Source organism: Fukomys damarensis, unplaced genomic scaffold, assembly GCF_012274545.1.
Source record: "Fukomys damarensis isolate Sample0158 unplaced genomic scaffold, DMR_v1.0_HiC HiC_scaffold_23, whole genome shotgun sequence".
NCBI lineage: Eukaryota > Metazoa > Chordata > Mammalia > Rodentia > Bathyergidae > Fukomys > Fukomys damarensis.
The window spans coordinates 3,945,638-3,970,334 of record NW_022900935.1 but is presented as its reverse complement, the minus strand read 5'-3'; the positions used below and the strand labels follow the sequence as shown (position 1 = coordinate 3,970,334).

Below are 24,697 nucleotides of genomic sequence, written 5' to 3'. Positions count from 1 at the left end.
TCCCCACTGAGCATCTCGGAAGGCACTAAAAACGGGGGGTGCCAGGAGCAGATGGGACGGAGGAAAGGGCTCGGGCCGCGTGTGGCAGTGAGCTCAGCAGAGGACCCTGCAGGCAAGGGAGAAGTTTGGTCAGCGAATGACCCTGTGCGTCTGAACTGTGCATCTACTAACTCAGCATTGTCTCAGGCTCCGGGAGGCAGCAGGGAACCAGACCAGAGATCCCGCTCCACAGGACAGGCGCTGCAGAGCCACACAGCAACAGCCCTAATGCGCTGGTGGGAAAGAGGGCGATGGCGACAAGACGACCAGGGGGTGGGATCCTCCAATTCAGGAGCCACTGGCCTCACTAGAGAGTTGATATTTAAGCTGAGGACTGAGTGGTGGAAAAGCGCCGGCCCAGCAGAGCTCTGCAGGAGGTGCTTCCCAGGCAGCGAGAACAGCAAGCGTGAGGGCCTCGATCAGAGCAGGTGTGAGCTTGTTCGTAGAAGGACAGATGCTGGTGCTTAAGGCAGACACAGCTTGAAGATAAGCTGAGAGTAGCAGGAAGGGGGCAGATAAAGTCGTCTTGAGATCATAGGAAATAAATGTGGCTTCTCTTCCAAGGGCGCCGAAACCTTGCACTGAAGCAAGGAGCCATTGGAGACTTGTATTAAGCCAAGGAGAAAACACAATCAGATCGAGGATCTTAAAGAGTCTGTGGCAGGTGAGGTGCAGGGATCAGAATGAAGGATGAAGCCAGCGGGATGGCTGCTGGCAGGCGACAGGCAGTGGCGGTGGAAGTGGCAGGTGGTGACAGCAGAGATGAGTGGAGTGCTCAGACCCAGGGTGTAGGAGTTTGGAGGTAGATTGGAGGTAGAGCTATGCACGTGCACTGGTAGATTGGACGTCAGGATGGAGCAGCGGGAGGCTCGAGAACAATACCCAGGCTTTTGGCCCAAGCCCCAGAGTGGACAGGTGGATGGGGCACATATTATGCAGACAGCACAGGCAGGCCCTGGGGGAGTGAACTGACTACCTGACAGGCTGGCAGTAAAGCCGAGAGCGCAGCACTCCCATGGCCTTGAAATGGTAGCCCGGGACCCATGCCCCCATCTACCTTCCTTCAATAGAAGCTCAGCTCCAAAACCAGCAACCAAGGAACCTGACCCTTTAGTCTGTGCCTGACATCCTGGCCACGGGAGTATTAGTCACCTGTGCACCTGGCCCTGGGTTGAATCACTGCAGCCTTGACCGATGGAGTATGTATTAGTGCTAATTATAATTGCTACCCATTAATCATCATGGCCAAGCCTTGATTTCTACTGCCCGATTATCACCTGGGCACAACTGGCTCTGTTCCTTCAAAGCAATATGCAGCTGCTATGTCTTCCAGAGGTTTTATTAACCCAGTAACCCAAGATGCAACATGAGATTGTCTGGCCCTCGGCACGTAGTACTTCATCCAGGGAGGTGACCAAGGGCATCCAGGTACCGTGGCTGGGCCATGAAGTTGACAGACCTCTGAGCACCCTAGGTAAGGAAGGACCTGATTTCTTCTGCCGAAACCTCAAATTTAAGACTTTGGGGGCTAAGTCATGTTGAACAGGAAACACATGGCCAGGGAAAGGGGGCTCCCCTAAACCAGAGCTCAGAAACCTCACTTTGGACAAGTTTCTCAGCTTAGGAGTTCACGGGCAGCCGGAACTAGGAATTTAGGGTTTTCCACAGCTCGTGTCTTCACGGTACCCCCACAATGAAGGTTGGTGTAGAATAGCTGGGTGCCAAGTCTTGGCTCTTTTTCTCCTTGTCAAAGAGATCCAATTTGGAAGCCATTAAGATTCAAATGAACACTTGAGTCTTAAAGAATTCGTCATAAAAATCAGAGCTTGTTCATTCATAGGCACATACTCGGAGTGCTTACTGTGTGACTTGCCCAGGTGGGTGTTGGGTTTGGATACCCAGCTGGGTGAGCTTGTGGTCCGGTAAGACACAAACAAGGACAGTGACACAGGGAAGGAGAGAAGCCTCTGTAGGGGACATGAGAGCCCGTGGAAGGGATGATACAGAGAGAGGTGGCTGAGCCTCATCTTGAGGGGAAGTGCAAGGTTTCAGTGATAGAATAATCCCCCCCACCCCCACCCAGCAACCTCCGTATACGAAATCCTGGAACCCTCGACTTTGTTACTCTACATGGCAAAGGATTTTGTAGTCGAGTTCAGCATCTTGAGATGGGGGGAAAAGAGGGAGCGCGGTGACAGAAGCAGAGACTGGGGGCCTCCAGAAGGCCCACGACCCTGCCGACACCTTGATACAGGACACCTGGCTGCAGCCCTGGAAGATAATAATTTACATTAAGTCTGGTATTTGTCACAGCTGCCGTAGGAAATTAATACAGCTAAGACTGCCCAGAACACTGCTGCAAGCGATGTGTATTTCTGAGGATCGGAGGGATTCAAACAGAATGTCCAACCAGAGAGGCTCGGGGCCAAGGTGAGGTGATGGTGCCAAGGAAGGGTGACAGCCGGGGAGAGCCGATTCCCACAGTGCCAGGGAGTGAGCTCCGCAGTGTGAGGAGGAAGGGGCGGTGCAGAGTGGCCCAGGACTGAGCCGGGAGCAAGCTTTGGCGATGAGGAGAGGCGAGAGGAGGGGAGGAGAGGCCGGAGGTAGCATCTGAGACTCAGGGACATTGCGCATGAGGGTGAGAGGGGACGATGGGGGCCCCCTGCCCCTAGCTTGGGTGATGGGAGGTGTTGCATTCTGGGGTCACCTGAGAGGAGACCCAGAGAGTCCCTTGTGCCTCACAGGGAGGGGCCCACGGCCTGGCAGCTGGGAGGAGGTTGACCGCTCCAGCTGGTGATGGAATCAGCCTTAGGTGAGGGGCACCTTGCTTAAGGTGCTGTCCACTGTGGTGCTGCCTGAGGACAGAAACCCTTCCAGGATGGTCGTTCACTTGACTTCTTTCAGCCTACCCCCCCCCACGCCTTACTAACCAGGTGTTAACGTGCTTATAACCTTTCATCTAGATCGTTAAAGGTTGCTTACATTTTGACAGATTCTTTTTTTTTTTCAATTATAAAGTTAACTCACAGGTCACTATTGGTAATTTTGAAAAAGAAAAGTAGATCAGCCACTCTTGCTAGGTGTGGTGGTGCAGACCTATAATCTCAGCACTCTGGGAGGCTGAGGCAAGAGGATTTCCAAGTTTGAGACCCGCTTAGGCAATATACAACTTGGCAATAGCCTGTGTCAAAAGAAAAAAGATAAGAGCTGGGGATACAGCTCACTACAGAGACCCTGGGTTCAGTCCCCAGTATCACACACACACACACACACACACTTACACCGTACATGACATATTTCCTTCACTTTTTTTCCTATGAAGTGTTATGTTTCGTTTTATCTTGTTTTCCTTAATTGGGACCCTACGACGTTATCAAGTCAGTCTTCTATCCACTTTTAAAACTTGTGTCATAGTGTTTGCATCTGTTCTCAAAAGTTACGGCAAACTTTCCTTAGGAATCAGTTCCTTTATGGCCCCATAGTTTTCCATGGGACAGATACACCTAGTTGATTTAACTCATTCCCTGATATTAGAAATCTCCAGATTACTCCAGTTTAAAAAGCAGGCTTTACTTACTTTAATGCCCCTCTTTCCTAAATATAGTATTTTCTACATTAAGAATTTTTAAGATTAAAAATTCAAAACTTGAATTCTTGGGGCAAAGGGGATGCACATTTTTAAAAATGTGGACACATTGCTAAATTTTTCTTCCGGAAAGTTGGTACCCACAAACACTCCCATGAGTGATATCTCTGAGTATCAGTTTTTATCATCTTCTTCTCAGCATTGGGATTGAACAGACTGATCTTTGTTCATTTGACTGGTGGGAATACTACCTGGCTTTTGGTTCACCTTTTTGATAGTTGCGTCTTATTCTATCAGGAAGTCGTGCTATTGTTTCATTGACTGGCTCTCACTGGTTATTTTTACACTGCTGTTAACATCTCTGTGCTTAAAACCTAAGTTAATTTCTCTGCTCATCTTTTTCTCTTTTGAGGGCGCTATGATGCCCGGGCCAGAGTGCTCGTTTGCCATATGACCTCCCTGTTACAAGTGCCCTTGGAGGAGCTGGATGACCTTGAAGAGACCTTCCTCGAAAGCCTGAAGGAAACCAAAGATGAGGAATCTGAGTAAGAGCCCTGTGACCCTTGTCAGGAACCACAAATTTCCTCTTGGAGATAAGAGGACTGTCCTTCTCAGTCGAGAGATGGGGCAGGGAGGCCAAAGGAGCATTCCAGTTCCGTTGGCAGCACTGACTGGCTGTGTGACCTTGACAAGTCACCTGCCCTCTCCAGGCCCCTCATTTGCAAGAAGAAAGGGGGAATGGATAATTGGCAAGGGCTGTGAATCCGTGACATTAACACCCTGCTCCACCTCAGGCTCCTGTGATACCCCGTCTGTGGGCTCAAGTGACCTGAGTCCTTATGCTTGTCTGCAGTTTGACTTTGGGCAAGTGACCTCTCTCAGAGCTGCAGTCTTCCTATCTGCAGAATGGGTGGAAGTGTAGCACCTTGCCAGGGTCATTAGGAGAAAGAAAAGGGATTGTATTTTGGGGGGAGGGGTTGATATAGGGGGTTAAGCTCCAGGCCTTGGCGCTGAGCTACACTTCCAGCCCTTTTCTGAGACAGGGTCTCACCAAGTTGCCCAGGCTGGACTCAAACTTGTGATCCTCCTGTGTCAGCCTCCGAGATTGCTCCCATCACAGGTGTGCTCAGCCAGACCTGGTTGGAAGGAGCTCACATTATAAAATGATCAGTCCAAGGCTGACATGTAGTAAGTGTTCCGTGGTTGCAAACTTCTCTGCCCCTACCTGCCCCAAGCCCATCAGCTGTAGGGCATCTTTGCCATTGTGTATGGTCAGGGAATATAGAGGGAAATAATCCTAATAACTGGCCAGAGTGAGCTCATTGCATATGCCTTCGGCGAAATCTAATCTCTGGGCGATAAATCAGTTCCAGTCACAGCCTGTTTGAGGGCTGTTGGCACCAGGCAGCTCTGCCCAGCTCTGGATCCTGCTCACCCGTGCTGGCTTCCTTTGAGCAGCCAAGTTACACTATTTCACCCCAGCTAGAAATTTAACCCTAAAGTCAACATCAGAGCCAGAGCTGTCCTCCCGCGACCAGGTTTTCTGAGGCAAAGGGAAAGGTATTACCTTGCAAAAGAAGGAAATGTAATTTGTTGAAATAAAACTCAAAATATTCCTGCTCTGAATGCCAGAGCTGTGTCAATAAAGAAATACCTGGATCTGAGGAAATTACCATAATCACAAGGGCTGCCCAGATTCTTTGAATGCATTGAAAATTTATAGGGTCTTATGTGCCTTGAAATTAAGGAAACTCCATTCTTATTTGCAAATCTTTTTTATCAGAAAGAATGTATTACCTGGAAGAATGTTTGATAATATTAATAATGCCTGATCAAGACAGATGTAAGGCGAAAGTTCTAACAAACCCTGGCTCTGATATTTTATCAAGTATGTGATCTTGGGCCAGTCTTTTAATTTCCCTGGACCTCAGTTTCCTTACCTGCAAAGCAAGGATGATAATAAAATACTTCTCAGAGGGTCCCTGTGGGCTGCAGTGAGCTCATACATGTAGAGTACTTCAAGTGGGCCTGGGACAGAGGGGCTACTCCATATGTGTCACTATTTGTTACTGTTATCGGTACTGTTATAATTGTATTATCACATATGAACCTTTTCCCCAGAAAAATATATATAGTTTTAAGGATGATGGAGACTCAGATTCTCTCTGTGGTCTCCAGAAGGATCTGAGACCCAGAGAACGCACACAGCAACTGTGCAACCTGGAGACCTGATTCTTAGTTAGATCCTGCTACTAACTCTCCATGTGGCCTTGGAAAGGTTGCTTGCCCCCTCTAGATGCCAGCATCAATCTTTTTCTGCTATGCAATTAGGAGATCAAATTACATGTGGGTTTCTCTTAACTCTAGGATTCCACATTCTAGGAGGTGAGCTTATCTAAGATGCTTCTTTGCAGCCAGGGTCTTGAGCATGGTGTGTCACCCCACGCCTCTTGGTCCCCACCTGAGCCCTAAGACCATCCAAGCCTCCTTCACCTGTTGCATGACCGTGCCTGTCTGTGCCTCAGTTTCCTCATCCCTAAACGTGGGGGCCCTGTTAGCATCTACGTGAGAAGGTTGTTGAGAGGCTAATTAACACCCTCAAACCTTGGCATCATGCCTGGCACACAGTGGTAAGCATTAGCTAGGGCGCGTGGCTGGAGGTGGATGCTGATCTCCTGCGAGTAACACAGTCACCATCTAACGTGAACCGAATGCTTCTGTGTGCAGCGACAAACCTCAGGGTCTGATCCTCAACCACCTGCTGGGGCTTCACAGATGAAACAAGTCAGACAGTTGACATCACTCACCACGTCACACCTCTGGTCAGTGACATCATGATGCAGCCACGACGTCCAGTCTGGGTGTCATTTACTGAATCCCTCGAGGCCTGGTTGACAATCGCGGGATGCCCCCCTCGTTCTGAAGAAGGCAGCGCAGAGAATTCTGTATAGGGCCATCTGAGTTTTCACTGAGAAAGGAGCTCGAGAGCTCAGAGATGGGCTCATCCTGTTTGTTAACATCAGAAAAAGAAAAAGAAAGTTTTCAAGTTTGGAAAAGCAGATAGTGGGCTAGAGTGTTGCTCAGTGCAGAGTGCTTGCCTAAAGAGAAAGCAGAACGGCAGGTGGTGTCAAGGACAGTAGGGAGGGTGAACTCGCTCTCGTGGGAAATCGGATGGCCGTAAATAAAAATTTCTGCGGCCCCATAACGTGGGCAGAATTGTCTCGTTCTTGCGGTGTCAGCTTGGGGCCTGACCCAAATCTGCGGTGCAGCCTCAGCCACTGGCCTTAGCCACCATGGAGCAGCGACTCGGCTTCATTCCTGGCAATTCCAGAGTACGATCGTGGGAGCCCGTGCATTGCCAACGTGTCTAAGGACGGGGCAAAGTCTGTCGCTGGGACAGAGCAGTCATTTGCCTTCAGAATTATCTGAATCTGTGCTTCTGAGGCGGAGGGGCGCATTCTAGATGTGACCCAGAGCACGCGTCTCCTGGGCGTGAGAGGTTGCAGTTCGATGGGCTAAAGTCATTGTGAGAGTAAAACACTGTGATAATTAACAGTGACTGGAAAACCTATTCGTTTTATGTAGAAAACCACAGCTAAGAATGTGCAGTGTTGCTTAAATAGAGAACTAGATTAGCTCTTCGGGTGAATGTCAGGAGCCAGTGCCTCTGCTAAGTACCTTTAGGGAAAAATGCCTTCTTTTCAAATCAACGAATGTTTATAAACATTTACGTAATAATACAAGCAGAACATTAGAGGGCCTGCCTAGCACATGTAAGGACCTGGGTTCCATCCCCAGCGCTGCCAGACAATTTTTTAAAAAGAATACCAGTAGACAGTGATAAGAGAACATGCCATCCATTGCATCTTTGTAAAGTTGATTTGATATACTAGGCCTCGTACATTTAAATCACACACCCCGTGAGGATCGCACAGTATTTCTTTTGTAGTTACTTTATTCTCTTATGCCATCTCCTTTCCTTCCATCCATCAAGAAGCCGACAGTGCCCAGAAATGTCAAGGGCACTAACTCAGGAATTTGATTCATTTTTTTAAAAATAAATCTATACTAATCATAAAAATTCTCAGACATTTCATATTGGCCCTATTATCTCAGACATTTCTCTTTGGATGGCAGCTGTCCTATAACTCTGCCTGCATATTTTTTGTTTAGTGAGTACCTTTTCTGTGCCCCTCTGGTTTTTCAGAGCACAAGGGGAACTGTGTCCCTACAGCAGAGTGGTCGTCTTCAGTCCTTGTTGGAATAATTGGGTTCTAGAATATGTGCTGCCGAAGCCAGCCCTGGAATAATTGAGTTCTAGTCGAGCAACATTTTCCTGAAGGCTCTCCAGGCCCGGGATGCAGAGCCAAGGAGAGCTTGGCCTGCACCCTGAAGGTTTAGCCTAGCGATTTTCAACCCCGGAGACCGCAGAATCCCTGGAGGGACGCGTTACAGATGCGTCCTAACCCTCACACCCAGGTGCACCCGGATGGAGACCACACTGCAAGTCACTGGATAAGAATCTCGGGGTGACATGATACACAGGATTTCATGTGCCCAGAGTCAGAGCATTTAGGAAGCCGCGGGGCTCAGAGCAGGCTCCCTGTATCAGCCGACCCTTAGAGGATGTATAATGTCAAGCTGGACACGAGCAAGTAAGAAGATCCTCGGGGGCCTAGGCCAGGTGGGGCACAGGCGTGAGGCAGTGTGTGCGAGATTCTGTGTTTCCGCAGGAAAAGGCCTAAGTTAGGGCGTGATGAGAGATGAAGTTGGAGGAAGCAGGGGCAGGACCTAGAGGTCCTGAGTGTCACCATAGGGAGATGCGTCCATCCTGAAGGCAGAGGGCAGCGAGGAGGGGCGGGGAGGCGGGCAGCCAGGCACGGTATACTTTCCTGCGTGGCACTGGCTGCCGGGGCATCGCTGTCTCCCAATCCTCCCAGGAAGTCATTTTCCATTTCTTTTTCCTAGGTGAGGAAATCAAGTGTTAGAAAAATCAGGTGAGCCAGCAGAGCTGCTCTCCAGTCCCTTCTCCCCCAGTCTCCAGCTCCTCCCTGTCGGTTGTCAAGTCAAGGTGCTGCTGACACAGGGCCGCGCTGCTGACACAGGGCCGCGCTGCTGGTCTCCTTGCATGCTCCTGCTGTACGCTGTCAACACACAGTTATTTCCTTAGTCCTTGAACTGTGCTGAAAGCCAGTAATTTCCAGCTTCCTTATTCGAACTGAATTAAGGATCTTTAATTAAGGAGCAATTCAATCAAGGGTCAAAGTATATATCGCCAGCTACTGTTCAGGAGGAAATTGTAATCATGAAACGGATGATAACAGCAACCTCCATATTCCATGATTACAATATGCCGGTCATACGAATCACCTCATTTCACTCTCGTCGACACCCGTGGGACTGCATACTACTGTTATCCTCGTTCTTTGGATGTGGAAACCCAGCTGTGACAAGTATCTATGCATAGGCACAAAGTTATAAATGGTTCCATAAATAGGTAGCGTTTGCTGCTATGACAAATGACCCCCAAATCCCAGTGGCTCACAAAGCAGAGCCTTATTTCTCATTCATACTGTATGTCCTTTGCAGATCACTTGTGACTCCCATCTGTACTTTCCTGGTTGTAGGGTCCAGGTTGCTGGTCTCTGGTCACAGTGAAAGGAGGCATAGCTGTTGAAGGTCCCACCAGAAAGGACATCCCTTCTGCCTATGTGTCATTGGTTAAAGCCGGTCACATGACCACTCAGCTCTAGAAGGTGGGGATGCACGGTGCTCCTCCATGGCCACGGGTGCCGCAGCCTCACTTCAGTCAACCACAGATCGACTGTTTTCAAATAATTGGATCTGTTTAATATAAATAATTGAATGTGTACAATATTTTTTTCTCCTTATCACCATCCCCCAAACAATACAGTAGAACGATGATTTGCACCGTATTGGGCATTATTGGTAATCTAGAGATAATTAAAAGTATATGGGAGGGTATGTGTAAGTTATAAACAAACACTGCACCATTTCAGATAGGGGACTTGAACCCCCATAGATTGTGGCATCCATGGGATGCCCTAGAACCGATCCCACAGATACTGAGGAAGGACTGTACAGTCTTTCCATAGGGAAGGATAAGTCGGTGTTTGGCAAATGGTGGTCCAAGCTATACCGTGGCAAAAATCATGCCTTTGCAGGTGATGTCAGGCCCCTCGCTCTTAGTCATTTCCCTCCCCTCCAGTCAGCTGGATGCGTGAAGTTGCCCTCGAGTAGACAAGATCAGTTTCAATCACGGGGAGCACATGGGTTTTCTGCTCACAGGTCCCGGCTACTCATAAGTGCAGCACTCAAGGTGCCAGCACAGTGTGCATTCACAGTCAAAGCTTATTGCTTGACCTGCGTGCAGCTGCGTGTGCCTGTAAACCCAGCACTTGGGAAGCTGAGGCAGGGGGCCACAGGTCTGAGCCTAGCCTGGGCAACTTAGTGAAACCTTGTCTCAAAATAAAAAGGGCTAGGGATGTAACTCAGTGGTAGAGTGTCCTGGGTTCAATCCCCAGTACAGAGAAAGATGGGAGGGGAGGAGGAGGGTGAGAAAGAGGAGGAAAGGAAGGGAAGGAAGAAAAGGGCTAGAGATTTAGCTCAGTGCAAAGGCCCTGGGTTCAATTCCCAGTGCAAGGACTAATGTAATCTTCACAAAGCAACTACTTTACGAGGGAGATGCTACAGTTCCGTTTTGTAGAAGAGGAGACTAAGGCTCCGGATGATACCGTTTTAGGACTACACTGACACTCGCGAGTGTACTTTATAGACACTTTATAGACATTCCTCTGACTCAAACCCAGTGATCTCAGGCAGTGACCTCTGTCACCTCTTCACTCATTTGTAATGTGGAGACCAAGTAAAACTTTGGCTTACAACAAGATACAGAAATCGTGCGAAGCGCCCTGTGCGGTGGCTGGTGTTAGGAAGCGCTCAGTAAATATTGACCATTTTCCGTCACTCGTTATCACGGCTACCCCGGCTGTCACTGCGTTGAGCCGTCCAAACTCCACCTTCGGCTCCAAGTGCTGCATGCTGATGGCCAGTCCCACCCTCGCCTCTCTTCTTCATCGCCCCAAAGTGGCTGAGAGATAAATGTCTGACAGGAAAATGGGGTGCCCTGACTTCAGGCTGCTCTTGGGATGCCCCTGACCCCACTTCACTCTGTTTTGGGGGGTTTTCTGGGATTCTTTGGTTTGGGGGTTTTGTTTTGGTTTTTTGATAGCAGGGATCGAACTCAGGACCTTGCGCCTGGGACACAGGCGTGATGCCACTGAGCCAAATCCACAGCCCGACCCTGGTTCACTCCATGCTTTCCTTTTCTAGATTTTGTCGCATTTATATTTCGAGTCTTAATGGGTCCAGCTGTTGCTCCAACCAAGGCCGCGGTCTCCTAAGTAGACGTTTCGCTATCCTATCTGCAAAATGATTCTTCCGCACGTCCTAGAGGAGGAAGGATCTAACGGCAGGGTGGTGGACGAGGAAAGGGGAGGGAGACAACAGAATCTGGAGTTCTATTTTGTACTTATTCTGGGTCTCTCTATTGAAAGATATGTTCTGTGCCTCTTGTTATTGTTCTATTATTATTATTTTTTCTCTTTCATTATTCAACTTGCAACCTTGTTAGGATGGATCCACTGGGTAAGTAGTATACCCCATGCATTGAGATTCCCAGGTGGGTTTTAGAGCATTTTCAGCCTTTTCAAACCAGCAGCACGCCCAGGTAACTTGGGTGCTCCGGCCCACCTTTGACCTTGGTGTAGGGATTGGTGGGATGGCAGGTCTTGGGGATCCTAGGGCATAGGTGGCCCTAAATACCAATCTCTTCTCTCCCAGAACTGCTGAGGCTTCCCGGAAGAAGAAAGAAAAAAGGAGGAAATGGAAGCGTTACCTGCTGATAGGCCTGGCGACTGTCGGAGGCGGGACCGTGATCGGTAAAGCCAGCTGGGAACAGAGGCTGTGGGCCGGGGCCATGCAGAACGAGAGCCGTGCTGGATTCGGGTGAGGGGAGGGTGCAAAGCAAGGGTGGGCTGGGAGGCGCCCCGCAGGTGGCAGGTGGCCTGTCAGTGACAGCTACGCTCTTAGCTTGCTAGAAGCTTCCATGGAAGCCACTGGATAGCGGGTGCGACAAGAACTCGCCTTCGCTCACTACAGGCTCCTTTCCCTGCAGGTGTGACTGGGGGTCTCGCTGCCCCGCTTGTGGCCGCCGGAGCTGCGGCAGTCATCGGCAGTGCTGGGGCAGCGGCCCTGGGCTCAGTGGCCGGCATAGCTGTCATGACCTCACTGTTCGGTGCAGCTGGAGCTGGCCTGACAGGTGAGGTTCAAAAAGAGCTAGGGGAAGGGATTGACCAGCATGGACCACCCTAAAGGACACGTCCAGGTTCTCTCCTGGGATGGCTCCGTGGGAGGCACAGGAGCGCGGGCTCTGTGTACTCTAGGTCCCAGCCGTGCCAGACCTGCAGCAGGTTAGAAAGAATCAGGCCCGTAGCTCAGTGTGGGCCGGGGCAAAGCCAAGGGTGGGAAACTGGGTCCCTTCCCACCACGGTCCCTGGGCTGCTTCCGAGAGAGAGCCGAGTGAGCCCGCTGCTGCCACACAGTGGGTTTGCAGGCAAGTGCCTCAGAGGCTTACATGCTTCCCCACAGTCAGACGGAGCATGGCTGCCCTTCACTGACTGGCTCACCTGTGTCCACAGCCCCTGCTCACACAGAGATCCCATCCTGCTCCCCTGCTGAGAGCCCTGTTCTCTTCCGTCCTCTCCCACTAAGACAGTGGCTCACATTGCTGAAGGGACAGGCGTGACAAAGACCCACCCAAGTCAGGACAGTGTAGAAGCGAGGACCCTGGTGTGAATCCCCACCTGTCCCTCGGCAGCTTTTTACTCTGTGCTGTAATCAGGTACAGAAATGCCACTTGCCTTAAAGCACGCATTTTTCCCCGGGCCGGGCACGGAGCCTCTGCTCCGTCCGCCATTCTTTCTCATTTCCACGTCTGGGCCTTTAGGGTACAAGATGAAGAAGCGTGTCGGGGCCATTGAAGAGTTCACGTTCCTTCCTCTGACGGAGGGCAGGCAGCTGCACATCACCATTGCCATCTCTGGGTGGCTTGCATCTGGCAAATGTCGTAAGGACCAGAAGAGCGGGAGTGGGGTGGGCGTTGGCGGGCGGGGCCTACAGCTGCGGTCAGCCTGGGCCAGGTTCTTGCTTGTGTGTATATCTCTAGGAGATGGGGATGCGGAGCCCCATTTTGCAGGAGGAAATTGAGGCTCAAGAGAAGTGAAGTAACCATCTCGCATCCATCTACCAACCCAGCCACCCACCCATCCACTCATCCACCCACCCATCCACTTATCCACCCACCCATCCACTCATCCACCCACCCTTCCATCCTCCCAGCCATCCATTCGTCACCTGTCTCGCAAGCCATATTCCTAAAGTATTCTACTTACTTTGTGCCACACAGCATTCCGGGCCCCAGGAATTCAGTGGTGAGTAGCATATTCATGGCTTCTCTCCCGCGGAACACGGGGTAGGAGACCAAATAATCACAGGGAACCTTTATGGGGGCACAATAGAAGAAACAGAAGGTGTTTCTGGGGAAGGCTCCGGAGGGAGTGACATTTAGACTTAAGAGCCGGCTTGAAGTTAAAGAAAGTAAAGAAGAAGCAAAAAATGCATGCCAACCAAAGGAAGGTATGTGCAAAGTCCAGCAATACCAAAGAACCAGAAAGAGCATGGGACAGCTACAGCAGGGAGCCAGAAAGCAGGATCGAGGGCAGAGCCACCCCATGCAGGAGCATGTGAGCTGTGGTTTGAATTCATCCTCAGAGCAAGTGCAAGGTAGCAAAGGGCTGTAAATTCATGGGTGAGATCACGCCACTGTGGCCATGTGACTTCAAGCAAGTGACTTAACTTCCTCTCCCTCGGTGACTTCATTTGTCAAGAGGAACAGATTATTCCTGCCTTTTTGGGTTGCTACAGAGATCAAACTGAATTGGATGACTCGTGGCGGGCATCTGGTTTCTGGCTGGCATTTCACAAACATCAGTGCCCCTCCCCTCATGCCTAACCAGGTTGGCCGGGAGGACTTATTTACACCCTAGTCCACTCACTGGCTGGCTCACCTCTGCAGGTGTCCAGCACAAGGCTGAGCAAACAGACAAGACTTAGTGAGAATGTAGGGCAGGCCAGGGAATTGCTGAGAGCTCCCTGGATTCCCAGGTCTCTGAGGTCGAAGCAGGGAAGCCGCAGCTCTTCTAAATGACACAGAAGTAAGTAAATGAGTAAAGGTTTAAAGTGTCAACAGTGGGGTGTGCCTGCCAGCCCCCACCCCGTGGTCTCTCACAGGGAGGAAGGAACGTGAACAAAGATCTAGATAAAGGAACTTGAAACTCTGACCAGTATGAAAAGCAAATCCCTTGGCTTCATTTTATTCCTCTTTGCCCAGCCAAAGGCCAAGTTCACCATGGGGAAAGGAAACTATCTTCGTTGTTCTCTTTCCTAAGTGTAACGCGGTGTGGGACTCGGGCAGAAGGGTGGTTCAATGAAATATAACGGAACTAGAGACGGTTCAGGTAGGAGACAAAAATCACCCATTTCTGTCTGCTGAGAGCCTTCCTGTCCTGGCAGACTTGCTTGCACGTGTTGGGGACCAGTGGCCTCTCCGAGGCTCGTTAATCGTGATGTGTATAATAATGACAGGGACTTGGCAGCTACCCGCTTGCACTGAGTCCGGAACTCTCTCCAGCCCTGCGCTTGCACTGAGTCCCTTCCCTCCACACTTCCAGCCCATCTGGCGCCCCCACTTTACAGAAGAGAACACGGAGGCCCATGAGGGCTCCCCAGTTGGTTACCCAGCTAGTGCGGGGTAGGATTCAGCCCCTTTCTGTCGGGCTCCATCGCCCATACTCCTGGCCCTCGAGCAGCACAGTGCAGCGCGCACTTTGCAGTTCACTTTTCAAGCAGTCTCTCCACGGTCGCTGAAAACATCTGAGTCCGACCTGATGATTCTGTTCGTGCCCTTATAGAAGCTGAGATTCAGAGGGCTTCCGCCCTGCTGAGCGGTGCGGATGGGAAACTGCGCCCCGGGAAACTGCGCCCCGAGGCCAGAGTCCTGGGTCTGCAACTCATCGAGGCTGAGCTCCCCCTGCTGGCCTCACTGAGTTTCTTAATCAGAGCCCAGGGACCCGAGTTGTCCCAGAGCCAGCCAGGGGCCTGGTAGACAAAGGGAGCCGCTGCAGGCCCGTTTCTGTGCCCACAGAGCACCCTGCACGTCAGGGTGAGGCCTTTGGCTCAGGTAGGCAAGACTGGGAAGCTGGTTCAGAACCCAAAGGCTCTGGGGAGCCGGCTCTCACCTTCCTTGGCTGGTGCTGCTTTTCTGGGCGCTCACCGTGCCCCCACTGCCTGGCTTTGGGAGCATGCGGCTTGGCCCAGCCGGCTGAAGGGGAGGCCTACACTCCACACAGGATGCAGTAACAAACGTGATTCTGGGCTGAAGCACGAATTTAAGAGTAAGGTGCAGGCCGGTTGATCCGTCAGAGGACCTGGGAAAGCTTTGCTGTGCAGGGGGGTGATCAGACCGGAGCTCCCAGGTCACGTGGGAATGAACCAGCGGGCTGGTGTGAGGCCCAGGAGCTAGCAAAGAGTCTGTGTCCTGAAAGGGCCTCCAGGGCCACAGGCAGAAACCGCTGAGGGCCTGACCAGGTGCTCCGCTGTACCCATATCCTGAAGGCTACCGGCAGCAAGGAGGGGATCAGGGAGGCAGGCAGGCTTGGGTGTGCTTTCCTGCTTGATGCTGGCTGCTGTGGCACTGTTATCTTGTCTCTCACACACGCACACACAGACACACACACACACACACACAATCATCATCATCATCATTTTTCAGGTCCATTTTCCCAGGGAAAGAAATCGAGACTCAGAAAGATTGGCTGACTCAGCCAAGCTGGGGTCAAGTCACTCCTCCCTGATTTCTAATTATTTCCTAGTCAGTGTTTGTTGGATCGAGGTGCCATGCAGTGGGGCCAGAGCCGCACTTCTGGTCCCGTCCGATGTCAGTGGCTTTGATGCCAGAATTCGTGCTTTATACACACAGTAGTTCACCCGCTCCATTCTCACCACTATCCTGGGGACAGAAGTAATCTCCCCACTTAACAGATGAGCAAAGTGAGACACGAGGTAATGATGTTCCCAAGGTCACCTAGTTTACGACTGAGGAGACAGAAATTGAGATTGGCCCACAGGGTGGCAGGGTGCTCCCTTCCCTCCGCTAATGCCTCTTGTCTTCCTGGCTTGTTTGAGCAGCCCCCCACCCCGTGGCTGCCTGTCTGGTTTAGTGAGGTCGGGCGCCCACTCCCGTGATGCCACCTGCCTGTCTTCTCCCCAGGCACCTTCAGTGCCCCATGGGCATCCCTGGCCCACAGCCGCGAGCAGTACTGCCTGGCCTGGGAAGCCAAGTACCTGATGGAGCTCGGCAATGCCCTGGAGACCATCCTCAGTGGCCTCGCCAACATGGTGGCCCAGGAGGCACTCAAGTACACCGTGCTGTCTGGTAAGCCTCCCTGCGACCACGGTGACACCATACCCTTGCGTGTTCACTGCCCCCTGGGAAGTCAGGCACCAAGCTGGGTGAAGATGACGTTCCCGTCTGTGAGAAGGCTGTGGTCTTTGTGAGAGAGACCGGCCAACAGCCAATCACACGGCATATCCATAACCCTGCTGCTGAGTGACAAGCTGCCCCCAAACGCAGTGGCCCAGAATAACAATCATGTGTTACAAAGGCTCAGGAGTGCAGAGGCTGGGCTGACCTCAGTAGGCTGCTTATGGATCTGTGGGTCAGCCAATTGTTGAGGGACAGTAGCTAGCCTTACCTGGGCAGCCACAGCAACTCGGCTGTGCTCTGTGTGTCTCCTCCTGGGGTCAGCAGCCGATCCCGTAGCAATGAGGGGAGTTTGACAACACTGGGAAATGCGTAGGCGTAAGACAGAGGCTTGTGTGCGTTCACTCATACATCGAGAGCCGATCAGCATCCTAGGAAGACTCCCCTCATCTCCTGTTCCACTTCTCCAGGCATCGTGGCCGCCCTGACCTGGCCGGCCTCACTCCTCAGCATCGCCAGCGTCATTGACAACCCCTGGGGGGTGTGTCTCCGTCGGTCGGCAGAGGTTGGCAAGCACCTAGCCCACATCCTGCTCTCCCGGCAGCAGGTACTGGGGCTGGCAGTGGGTGAGGAAGGGAGGCGAAGCGAGGGCCTGACTCACACAAGCATGGAAGTCCTAGCAGCAGGTCCACTTGGGAGGGGTAGGTGGGGTAGGTGGTCTTCTCCGTCCTCCGGGGAAAGCCCTGCAGGTGTCCTAGGATAGACCAGTGAGAACTGTAGACTGCAGTCTCTGGCTGGTAAACAGATCAAGCCTGAACACAGGGCCATTTACAGCCGTGAACAGGCTGAGGGGGTTGAGTAGAAATGAAAAGTTGCTCCTCTGTGTTAGCCTTAACTAAAGAGTTTGGCATGCTGCACACCCGTAATCCCATCTACTTGGGAGGCCGAGACAGAAGGACTCTAAGTTCATGGCCAGCCTGGCCGATTTAGCAAGACTTATTTCAAAAACAAATTTTAAAGGCTGGGGGTGTAGCGCCGCGATAGAGTGCTAAACTAACACGTGTGACACCCTAGGTTCAGTCACCCATACCAGAAAACCGAAAGAGTTTAGCTATAGCTGGACCCATTGGGAACCTCTGATTCAGTCAGGGAGGCAAAGGAGACCACACAGACATCTCTTACGGATTCCCACATGCTGGGGCCGGGTGTTTCTTCCTAGCCACATGAAGGTGTCATCTTCAATGATTCAGAGATTCTGGAAAACAGGAAGAGAAATCTTTATAATATTTTAAAATTTTGAATCCGGTAAGACTTACAAAGGAAATAAAAACTATCTCCTTCAATAGCCAGGGGCAATGGTACATACCTGTAACACCAGCACTCTGGGAGGCTGAAGCAGGAGGATCACAAGTTCAAGTGCAGCCTAGGCAACTTGGTGATGTAGTGAGACCCTGTCTCAAAAAAATTTTTTTTGTTTGTTTGTTTTTTTGGTACCGGGGATTGAACTCAGGTCCTTGCACTTGCAAGGCAGGCGGCGGAACCACTGAGCTAAATCCCCGGCTCAAAATTTAAAAAATAAAAAATAAAGGAGGCTAGGGATATATATAGCTCAGTGCAAATGCTCTGGGTTCAATTCCGAGTGCTGCAATAAATAAAAAAGCTTGAGTAAATGGAAACAAACATGTGAGAGGTAGTATCAGAGATGGCTGTATTGTTGGGATTGCTTTGGGCTACAAGTGGGAGAGAATCCGAAGTCATAGTGTCTTAAACAAGAAAGAAGTTTATTTTTCTTAGAAAAAGCCTGGGTGACAGTCGGGCACACAATGGCAGGAGCCCCAGGTTCCTTCCTGTCTTCTCTCTGCTCTGCTGCTTATGGCCCTGACCTGTTCCGGATGGCAGTGTCTAAACTCCAGGTAGCAGGGGAATGGAAGAACCCAAGGAGAGAGCAAAGGCCCCGAACAACGTCTGTCTGTTGGCCAGAGCCCGGTCACATGACCGTTGCTAGCTGCCACAGAAGCTGGGAGACACAATCTTTATTCTGAGTGGCAGTGAAGCCAGCTGAAATTCAATTACTATGCACAAAAGGATCAGCACACATCAAGAGACAGCTGGCAGTTTCTGCTGCTGTGGTACATTGCTCAAGAAACTGGTAACTCCATCCAAGACCTGTACAGGGATCTTTGCCAGAAAAAAAAAAAAAAGAGAGAGAGAGAGAGGAAGAGGAAGTGTTTTGGCAGATTTGGCTATAAGGCAAAGAATGTGTATTCTTTTCATGTGTATTAGTTGTAACAAAACGCCTAGCACCCTCGTATTATCTCACAGCTCTGGAGAGCAGCAGTCCAAAATGTACGCACAGGGCTGCTTTCCTAGCAAATGCCCCAGGAGCATCCGTTTCCCTGGCTTTCCCGGTTTCCCAGGGCCACTTTCATCCTATGGCTGGCAGCCCCCTCCTGCATCTTCAAAGCCCGCAGCATCAGTGGCACCTTCGTCTCTTTCTCTTTGTCCCTCTGCTTTCCTCTTCACATTGCCTTCCATCTGACCCCCTGCAGCCCTCTTACTGGGACGCCTGTGATGGCAGTGGGCCCACCCAGACATCCAGAGTCCTCTGTGCCATCTCAAGATCCTCACGGTGATCTTATCGCAAAGCGTGTCTTCCATAGCGGGTTTCATGTGCAGGTTCCAAGAGTGGACGCCCTGGCAGAGGCCGTTATTCTGTCTCCCACAGAGCCCAGACTCCTTCACCTGGTGGCCTTTTATCCAGCACACTTGGTTCTCTCTGTGGTCTGCACACACATGCCGGACTTTCAGAGGCAGAAAGCAGAAATGAAGGCCATGTCTAGAATTCACAGCTCTATCCTGTCTTCAGTCCCTTAGCGAAGACTCAGCCCTGTGGCCACTCTCGGCTGCAGAGGCAAACACTGAGTCTTTGTCTGGGTAGTGGTACCCGGAGAAACTTAGCTGTTCTAGTATCACAGGATGGAGGGAAGGAGGGTCGCTGGGAAATGACTAGCAGTTTTTGCCGCAAGATTCCTGCAGGGTTCAAAAGCTATTTAATGGAGGATTTTGTGTTATATAGTAAATGGGGCAGGCGGGATGTAATACATGAAACTGGTAGGAAACCAAGGAAAGGAACAGACTGATAAAACCAGAGTGCTCCTCGGAGCTCACCTGCTCCTCCCTCTCCTTCCGTGTGGAACTGGCACCCAGGTGGCCCAGATAACTTCCTTTTCCTTTAGAGCCTTCCCCGATAACCCTCCTTTTCTACAGATTATGAGTGTAAAGATTCCTGCTAATCTTAGTCTTCCTGACGTTGTCATTGACGCCCCGCCTTCCTCTCTACAAACAGAACAGCTGACCCTCCGACGTCACTCCTTGCTTTTTTACCTGTCACCCCTGGGGATACCTCCTGTTTAATCTCCCCTTCCCCAGAGGGGCCACATCGCTGCAGTCATCTGCCACAGGCAGAGGAGTGCAAGGAAAGAGCCCTTGTAATTGACGGGTTCTGTCTCCGAAGGAAGAAGAGATGGTGGCTGGTAACAATTTGACACGAAAGGGAATTAGCCCAGCCAGAGGCTCCCTGGTGGCCTCGGCAGAAGCCACTTGGAGTGGCAGGTGCCCCTCTGCACAAATGAGGGCCCTGACAGCTGATGAGAACCTCAGAACTGGGGGCCAGAGTGGCACGTGCATGATCTGTTAGAAGAGGAGCTGACGCTAAGGGCTTACAAGGGCCGCCCTGTAGGGGCCGACGGTGTATAAGCCCTGACTGTGTCCCCTCAGACACCTGTTTCTTTTCCTCCCAGGGCCGGCGACCTGTCACCTTGATTGGCTTCAGCCTGGGAGCCAGGGTCATCTACTTCTGTCTGCAAGAGATGGCTCAGGAGAAAGGTGAGTCTGACTCGTTGTCACAGATGAAAGCCATTCCCATGTTGGTCCCCCAGGCCACAGGTTCTGAACCTGGCTGGGGTCATAAGCTTTGTAAAGTGTTCATGCTTGGAAATAATAGTTAAAAGTGAACGGTTTTTAAATAGGGGGACAAAACAGGTAAGCCATTTGGAGAACTATTTCATTTTTTTCTATACAAAATTTTGAGTGGATGAACGACAGTCTCTCAATAATGGCATTGGTCCATTTGTCCGGATGTATGGTCTTGCATGGGAGGAAAGGAGACAAGTCCAAACTCAAGGTATCGGCAGGGCCGTGCCCCCTCTGAAGGCTCTGGAGCAGGCTTCTGCCTTGTCACTTAAGCTTCCTCTAGTGGCTGCCAGTGTTCCTTGGTGTCCCTCGGTGTTGCTGGCCTTGTAGATGCTTCTGGTGTCTGCTTCCCTCTTCCCATGGCATCACCATCCCTGTTCTCTTGTAAGGACAGTGTCATTGTCATCGGCTTTGGGGCCCACTCAAATCCAGGATGGCCTCATCTCAAGGTCCTTATTATATCATGAATGTCTTTTTTCATGAAGAGTTCTCATTCACAAGTTCTGGGTGGGTAAATCTCACCAGAGGCCACCGCCCAACCCACCAGACACCGGCAGGACTGTGCCACGCCCTTGTGGTCATCCCTTCTGTGACAACAAAGCAGGAAGCCCAAGGACCCAACTGCTGGCCTCAGGTGGGTGCAGGCTTCAGGGACGGTGCCAGCTCCGGACATCTGTCAGGGAGGGATGGCGTCTCACAGCCACAGGACCCAGAAGCAAGAGAAAGAGAAGAGTAGAGGAGCTCCGGGGCCAGAGAGCAGGGATGATGAGCGAGAAGGGGCTAGGGTAACAGCCACCGCTCTTGCTGTGACTTCACGGAGTGCCTCTCTGTGCCTTGGTTTCCCCACTTACAGAGTTGACCCTCACACTCCATGGGATTGTTTTGAGAGGCAAGCGAGGTGTCCCATGTAGTACTTGTGCCAACCTTCAAACCCTAACCAGAGGCAGCACAAAAGTGTCATCGTACAGCTTTTGCTCATCAGGTTTCTGCCAACCTGCAGCCACCTCCTCCCTGGACAGCCCAAGCAGGGGGAACAGTTGCAGCCCCCTACTAGCAAGCAGAGGGATGGGACTGCCTCACACCCCCAGGATTTGCTCTGCTCATGGTAGATACTGGGAGTGCCTGAGCCCAGCAGACCAGGTGTGCACATTCAGAACCCTCTGCTTACATCACACTCACTAGCGTCCGGAGCTTATCATCCACTGCTGTAAAACCACTTCTCCCAGTGCAGTTCTCACAGCTCTCCAATGAGCTCATTGTAAGCAGAGGGTTCTGAACCCGTCTGAGCCCCTGCAAGGCCTAGGTGACCTCACTCATGTGTCTGGCTGTTGGGGCCACCCCAGGCTCCTTCTTGCTCTCTCAATCTCCTCCTCAAAAAGAGGCCTTTGAAAAGCTGTCATCCTCTTTGCTGTCTTCATTTTGCTCCTTTCCTGGTCATTGGTCCCCAACCCATGCACAAACCGCCATCCAGCTCCTTACCTGGAGTGACGTGGTCTTATTAATGGAAGAGATTCATCCCTGAAAGGAGACGGTGTGGTTCTGCCTCCAGTTAGCATAAATTACATGCTACCTTCAGATCATCAGTACCAGCCATCCCTTCACTTCCCCTCCCTGCTGAGCAAATTGAATTAATTAACAGAGCCATTTGGCCGTGACCGGCAGAAATGATGTCGCCCAGCAGAGTATGAAGCTGGAAGGAAAGAGACCCCGGCCAGTGGCCTCTCAGCCACATGACTCGAGATGCTCCTGTGCCCCAGCCTTTGGGGGGACAGTTCCCCAGCATCTTTTCTGGTCAGTGCCCACCCCTGGATCTTCCTGGACCGCGGGAAAGAGCGTGGTGCTGGTAGTAGGCAGATTTGGGTTCCGGCACCCAGTTTCTGTCCCTGACTAGGCTGTGGGGCCTTGGGCCAATCACAGCCTCTCTGGGCCCAGCTTCCTCACCTGGATATGGGTCTCCGTGTACTTCATGCACTCAGAGGATTGCTGGGCACTAAAATAGCAGTGGATGAATGAAAATACGAAACTGGCTGACCCTAATTGGGGTACAGTCGGTAAACACGTGGCTCCTGTAAAGTGAGGACCAGTGGTGCCCGGGAACTATGGGAAGGTGTCGTATAGAGGAGCTTGTCGTTTTATGTCTCCTTCTCGGCCCCCTGTACCCCAGAATGGTCTGTAAACTCCAGGTTGGCAGGTCCTGGCTTGTGCCACAGTCGCCCCAGTGCACAGCACAGTGCCAGGCACATTTGAGTGTTTGGGAAGGGGAGGAACTTGGCTTAGGTTGAGAGAACCAAGCAAGGCCCGTGTGCCCCTGCACTGGGTGCGTTATCTCCTTTCCTGCCCTGCCCACCCCCCCAACACACACACACCAAGTCCTGGCAGTGGGCGTGGCTCCTCTCCCTGTTGTGCAGAGGAAAAAACCAAGACCAAGAGGGTAAGCTGTAAGGATACCAGAGCCAGAGCCAGGATCCAGCGTAAGGGTACCTGGTGCTGCTGCCCTAAACCCTGTGCTCCCAGCAGGACTCTGAGAGGACCCAAGCCTCAGGGGACAGGCGCGAACCGTGCAGTGGAACTAGCACAAGGGCCGTCCAGGGGTCACCAGCATGGCCAAGGTGGAGCCTCCCAGCGATCCGGAAGTGGGAGGGCTGATGTTTCCCATAGCCAAGGAAGGACCTCAAAGTGGGATGGTGGGAGGTGCTGCCGAGTTGGGGTGGGAACCTGGCACAGACTTGGAACCAACTGTTCAGACGCAGGGGCAAAGGCTGAGGTCCCTGAATCATGGAGTGAATGCGTTGTCGAGTGGGTCCTATAAGGGGGTCCGTCAGCACTAGACCACCTGTAGCCCACCTGTGCATACGAACTCACACACACATATTCAAACTCATACATGTGCGTGCATACTCACACACGTGTGCACACGCAGCAGCTCAGCAGACCCCAGCAGCATCGGGCACCTGCTGTGCTCTAGATCAAGTGCAGGTTTCCAAGCGTGATGCCCAGGGCCCCATCGTGCCCACCCTGGCATCTTTCCAGAGCTCTCCACCTCACTGCACGCCCACAGCACCCAGCTGTCTCCAGCCTGGCCCGGCTCTCTCTTGGTGCTCTGCCATCTCTTTTTGCATTAACACGTTTCTCGGGTCTCACAGTGTCTGGAAGCTGTTCCTCCAGTAGTAATCATGGTAGAAGCAGCCCTGCGTGGAAATTCAGACCCATACAAAGCGCCCACGATCCGTACTGGGCGTTGATAATGGGCCGGAGCTGTCTGTAGTGTAACAGGTGGGAGTGGGGGAAAAGGACGGCAAAGCTGGCTGTAGACCTCGTGGAAGAGAGCTTGACCCCGCAAAGGGTCAGCCCTGTACTTCCTGTTCCTTTCTGTCGCACACACCTGCTCCTCTCACCATCCTCCTCCAAAGCCCTCGCCTGTGTCACTGGGAAGGCAGCGTCTGTTCTGGCCGTGATCTTGAATGGATCCCTTCACCCCGGGCTGCTGTCTCAAGTCTGACCCATCCCAGCTCGCTGTCCAGTCTCGGGCAGCCTTGGTTATTTAACACCCGTTCGTTGACCTTCACGTGGAAGAGACCCTCTCCTAATTGCAGGGAAGCTGTCATTATCCGAGTTAGGAGATGTAAAAGAGGAGTTATTCTACTGCATTTCAATCCAGTAATTGCTTCCTGGAGCCCCTTGAGAGCCAGTAATGAAATGTGCAATAAAACCAGGAGTCCACAGTCTTCCAACCAGCCTCCCTCTCCTCCCTCTCCCTGCTCTTCCCTCCCCCTGAGAAAAACTGCCTGTAGAATTACTGTCTTCTCTTCGTTTCTCTTCTGGGGTGACACTGCAGTGCTTAGGGTTTGCTGGTGCAGGGCCCCTTACAACCTGGCCTGCCCGTCCCTCAGGCTCTGCTTGGTCAGCTGCCTCTCACATAGGTGTCACCCGCAAGTCACTTGAGGGCCGGAATCTGTCTGACCTCCTTGAGTCCTGTACTGAGATAAAAGCCAACAGAAAGTGGGTGCTCTGTGAGTGACATGAATGTAAAATCTACTGTCATAGGCCTTCACTGTGTAGCAATCAGTACAGGCTAGGTTATGCTGCACTAACAAGCACCCCCAACTCTTAGAGGTGCAACACATCCAAGGTTCATTCCTCATTTATGCTACCTGCCCACAGCGGGTAGGTAGGCAGGAGCTGATTGTAGTTACTCAGCCTGTCAGACCCATAAAGGCACCACCTCAACATGTGCCCCCTCTGTGGGTGTCAGAGATTTGTGAGTGGTGCATTTTCTTTTTAATTTGACCTGGAAGTGACACATATTACCTTGGCTCGTGTTTCATTGACAAGAGCAAAGAACGTGGACGTGCCCAACATCTAGGAAGGACTGGTGAGTGGGTTCCTACCGTATGTTCAGAAGGCTGAGAAGTAGAGCTACCTGGAAAACAGCAAGGTGGTAACCACAGTGATGTATTCTTATACCTCCTAAGGGACCT

General features: G+C 51.7%; 1 protein-coding gene across 3 annotated transcripts in view; it reads left to right on the top strand.

The window, feature by feature from the left end:
* The window catches only part of Tmco4 (transmembrane and coiled-coil domains 4), an 85,536-nt gene that overhangs the window by 31,075 nt on the left and 29,764 nt on the right, over positions 1-24,697 (top strand). For all 3 annotated transcript variants that reach the window (XM_010614239.2, XM_010614240.2, XM_033767301.1), the window contains 7 exons: positions 4,038-4,170; positions 11,489-11,586; positions 11,823-11,966; positions 12,654-12,773; positions 16,035-16,199; positions 16,718-16,854; positions 20,048-20,132. In XM_010614239.2, coding sequence (XP_010612541.1) covers positions 4,038-4,170; positions 11,489-11,586; positions 11,823-11,966; positions 12,654-12,773; positions 16,035-16,199; positions 16,718-16,854; positions 20,048-20,132 — 882 coding nt within the window. The remainder of the gene's footprint in view (positions 1-4,037; positions 4,171-11,488; positions 11,587-11,822; positions 11,967-12,653; positions 12,774-16,034; positions 16,200-16,717; positions 16,855-20,047; positions 20,133-24,697) is intronic.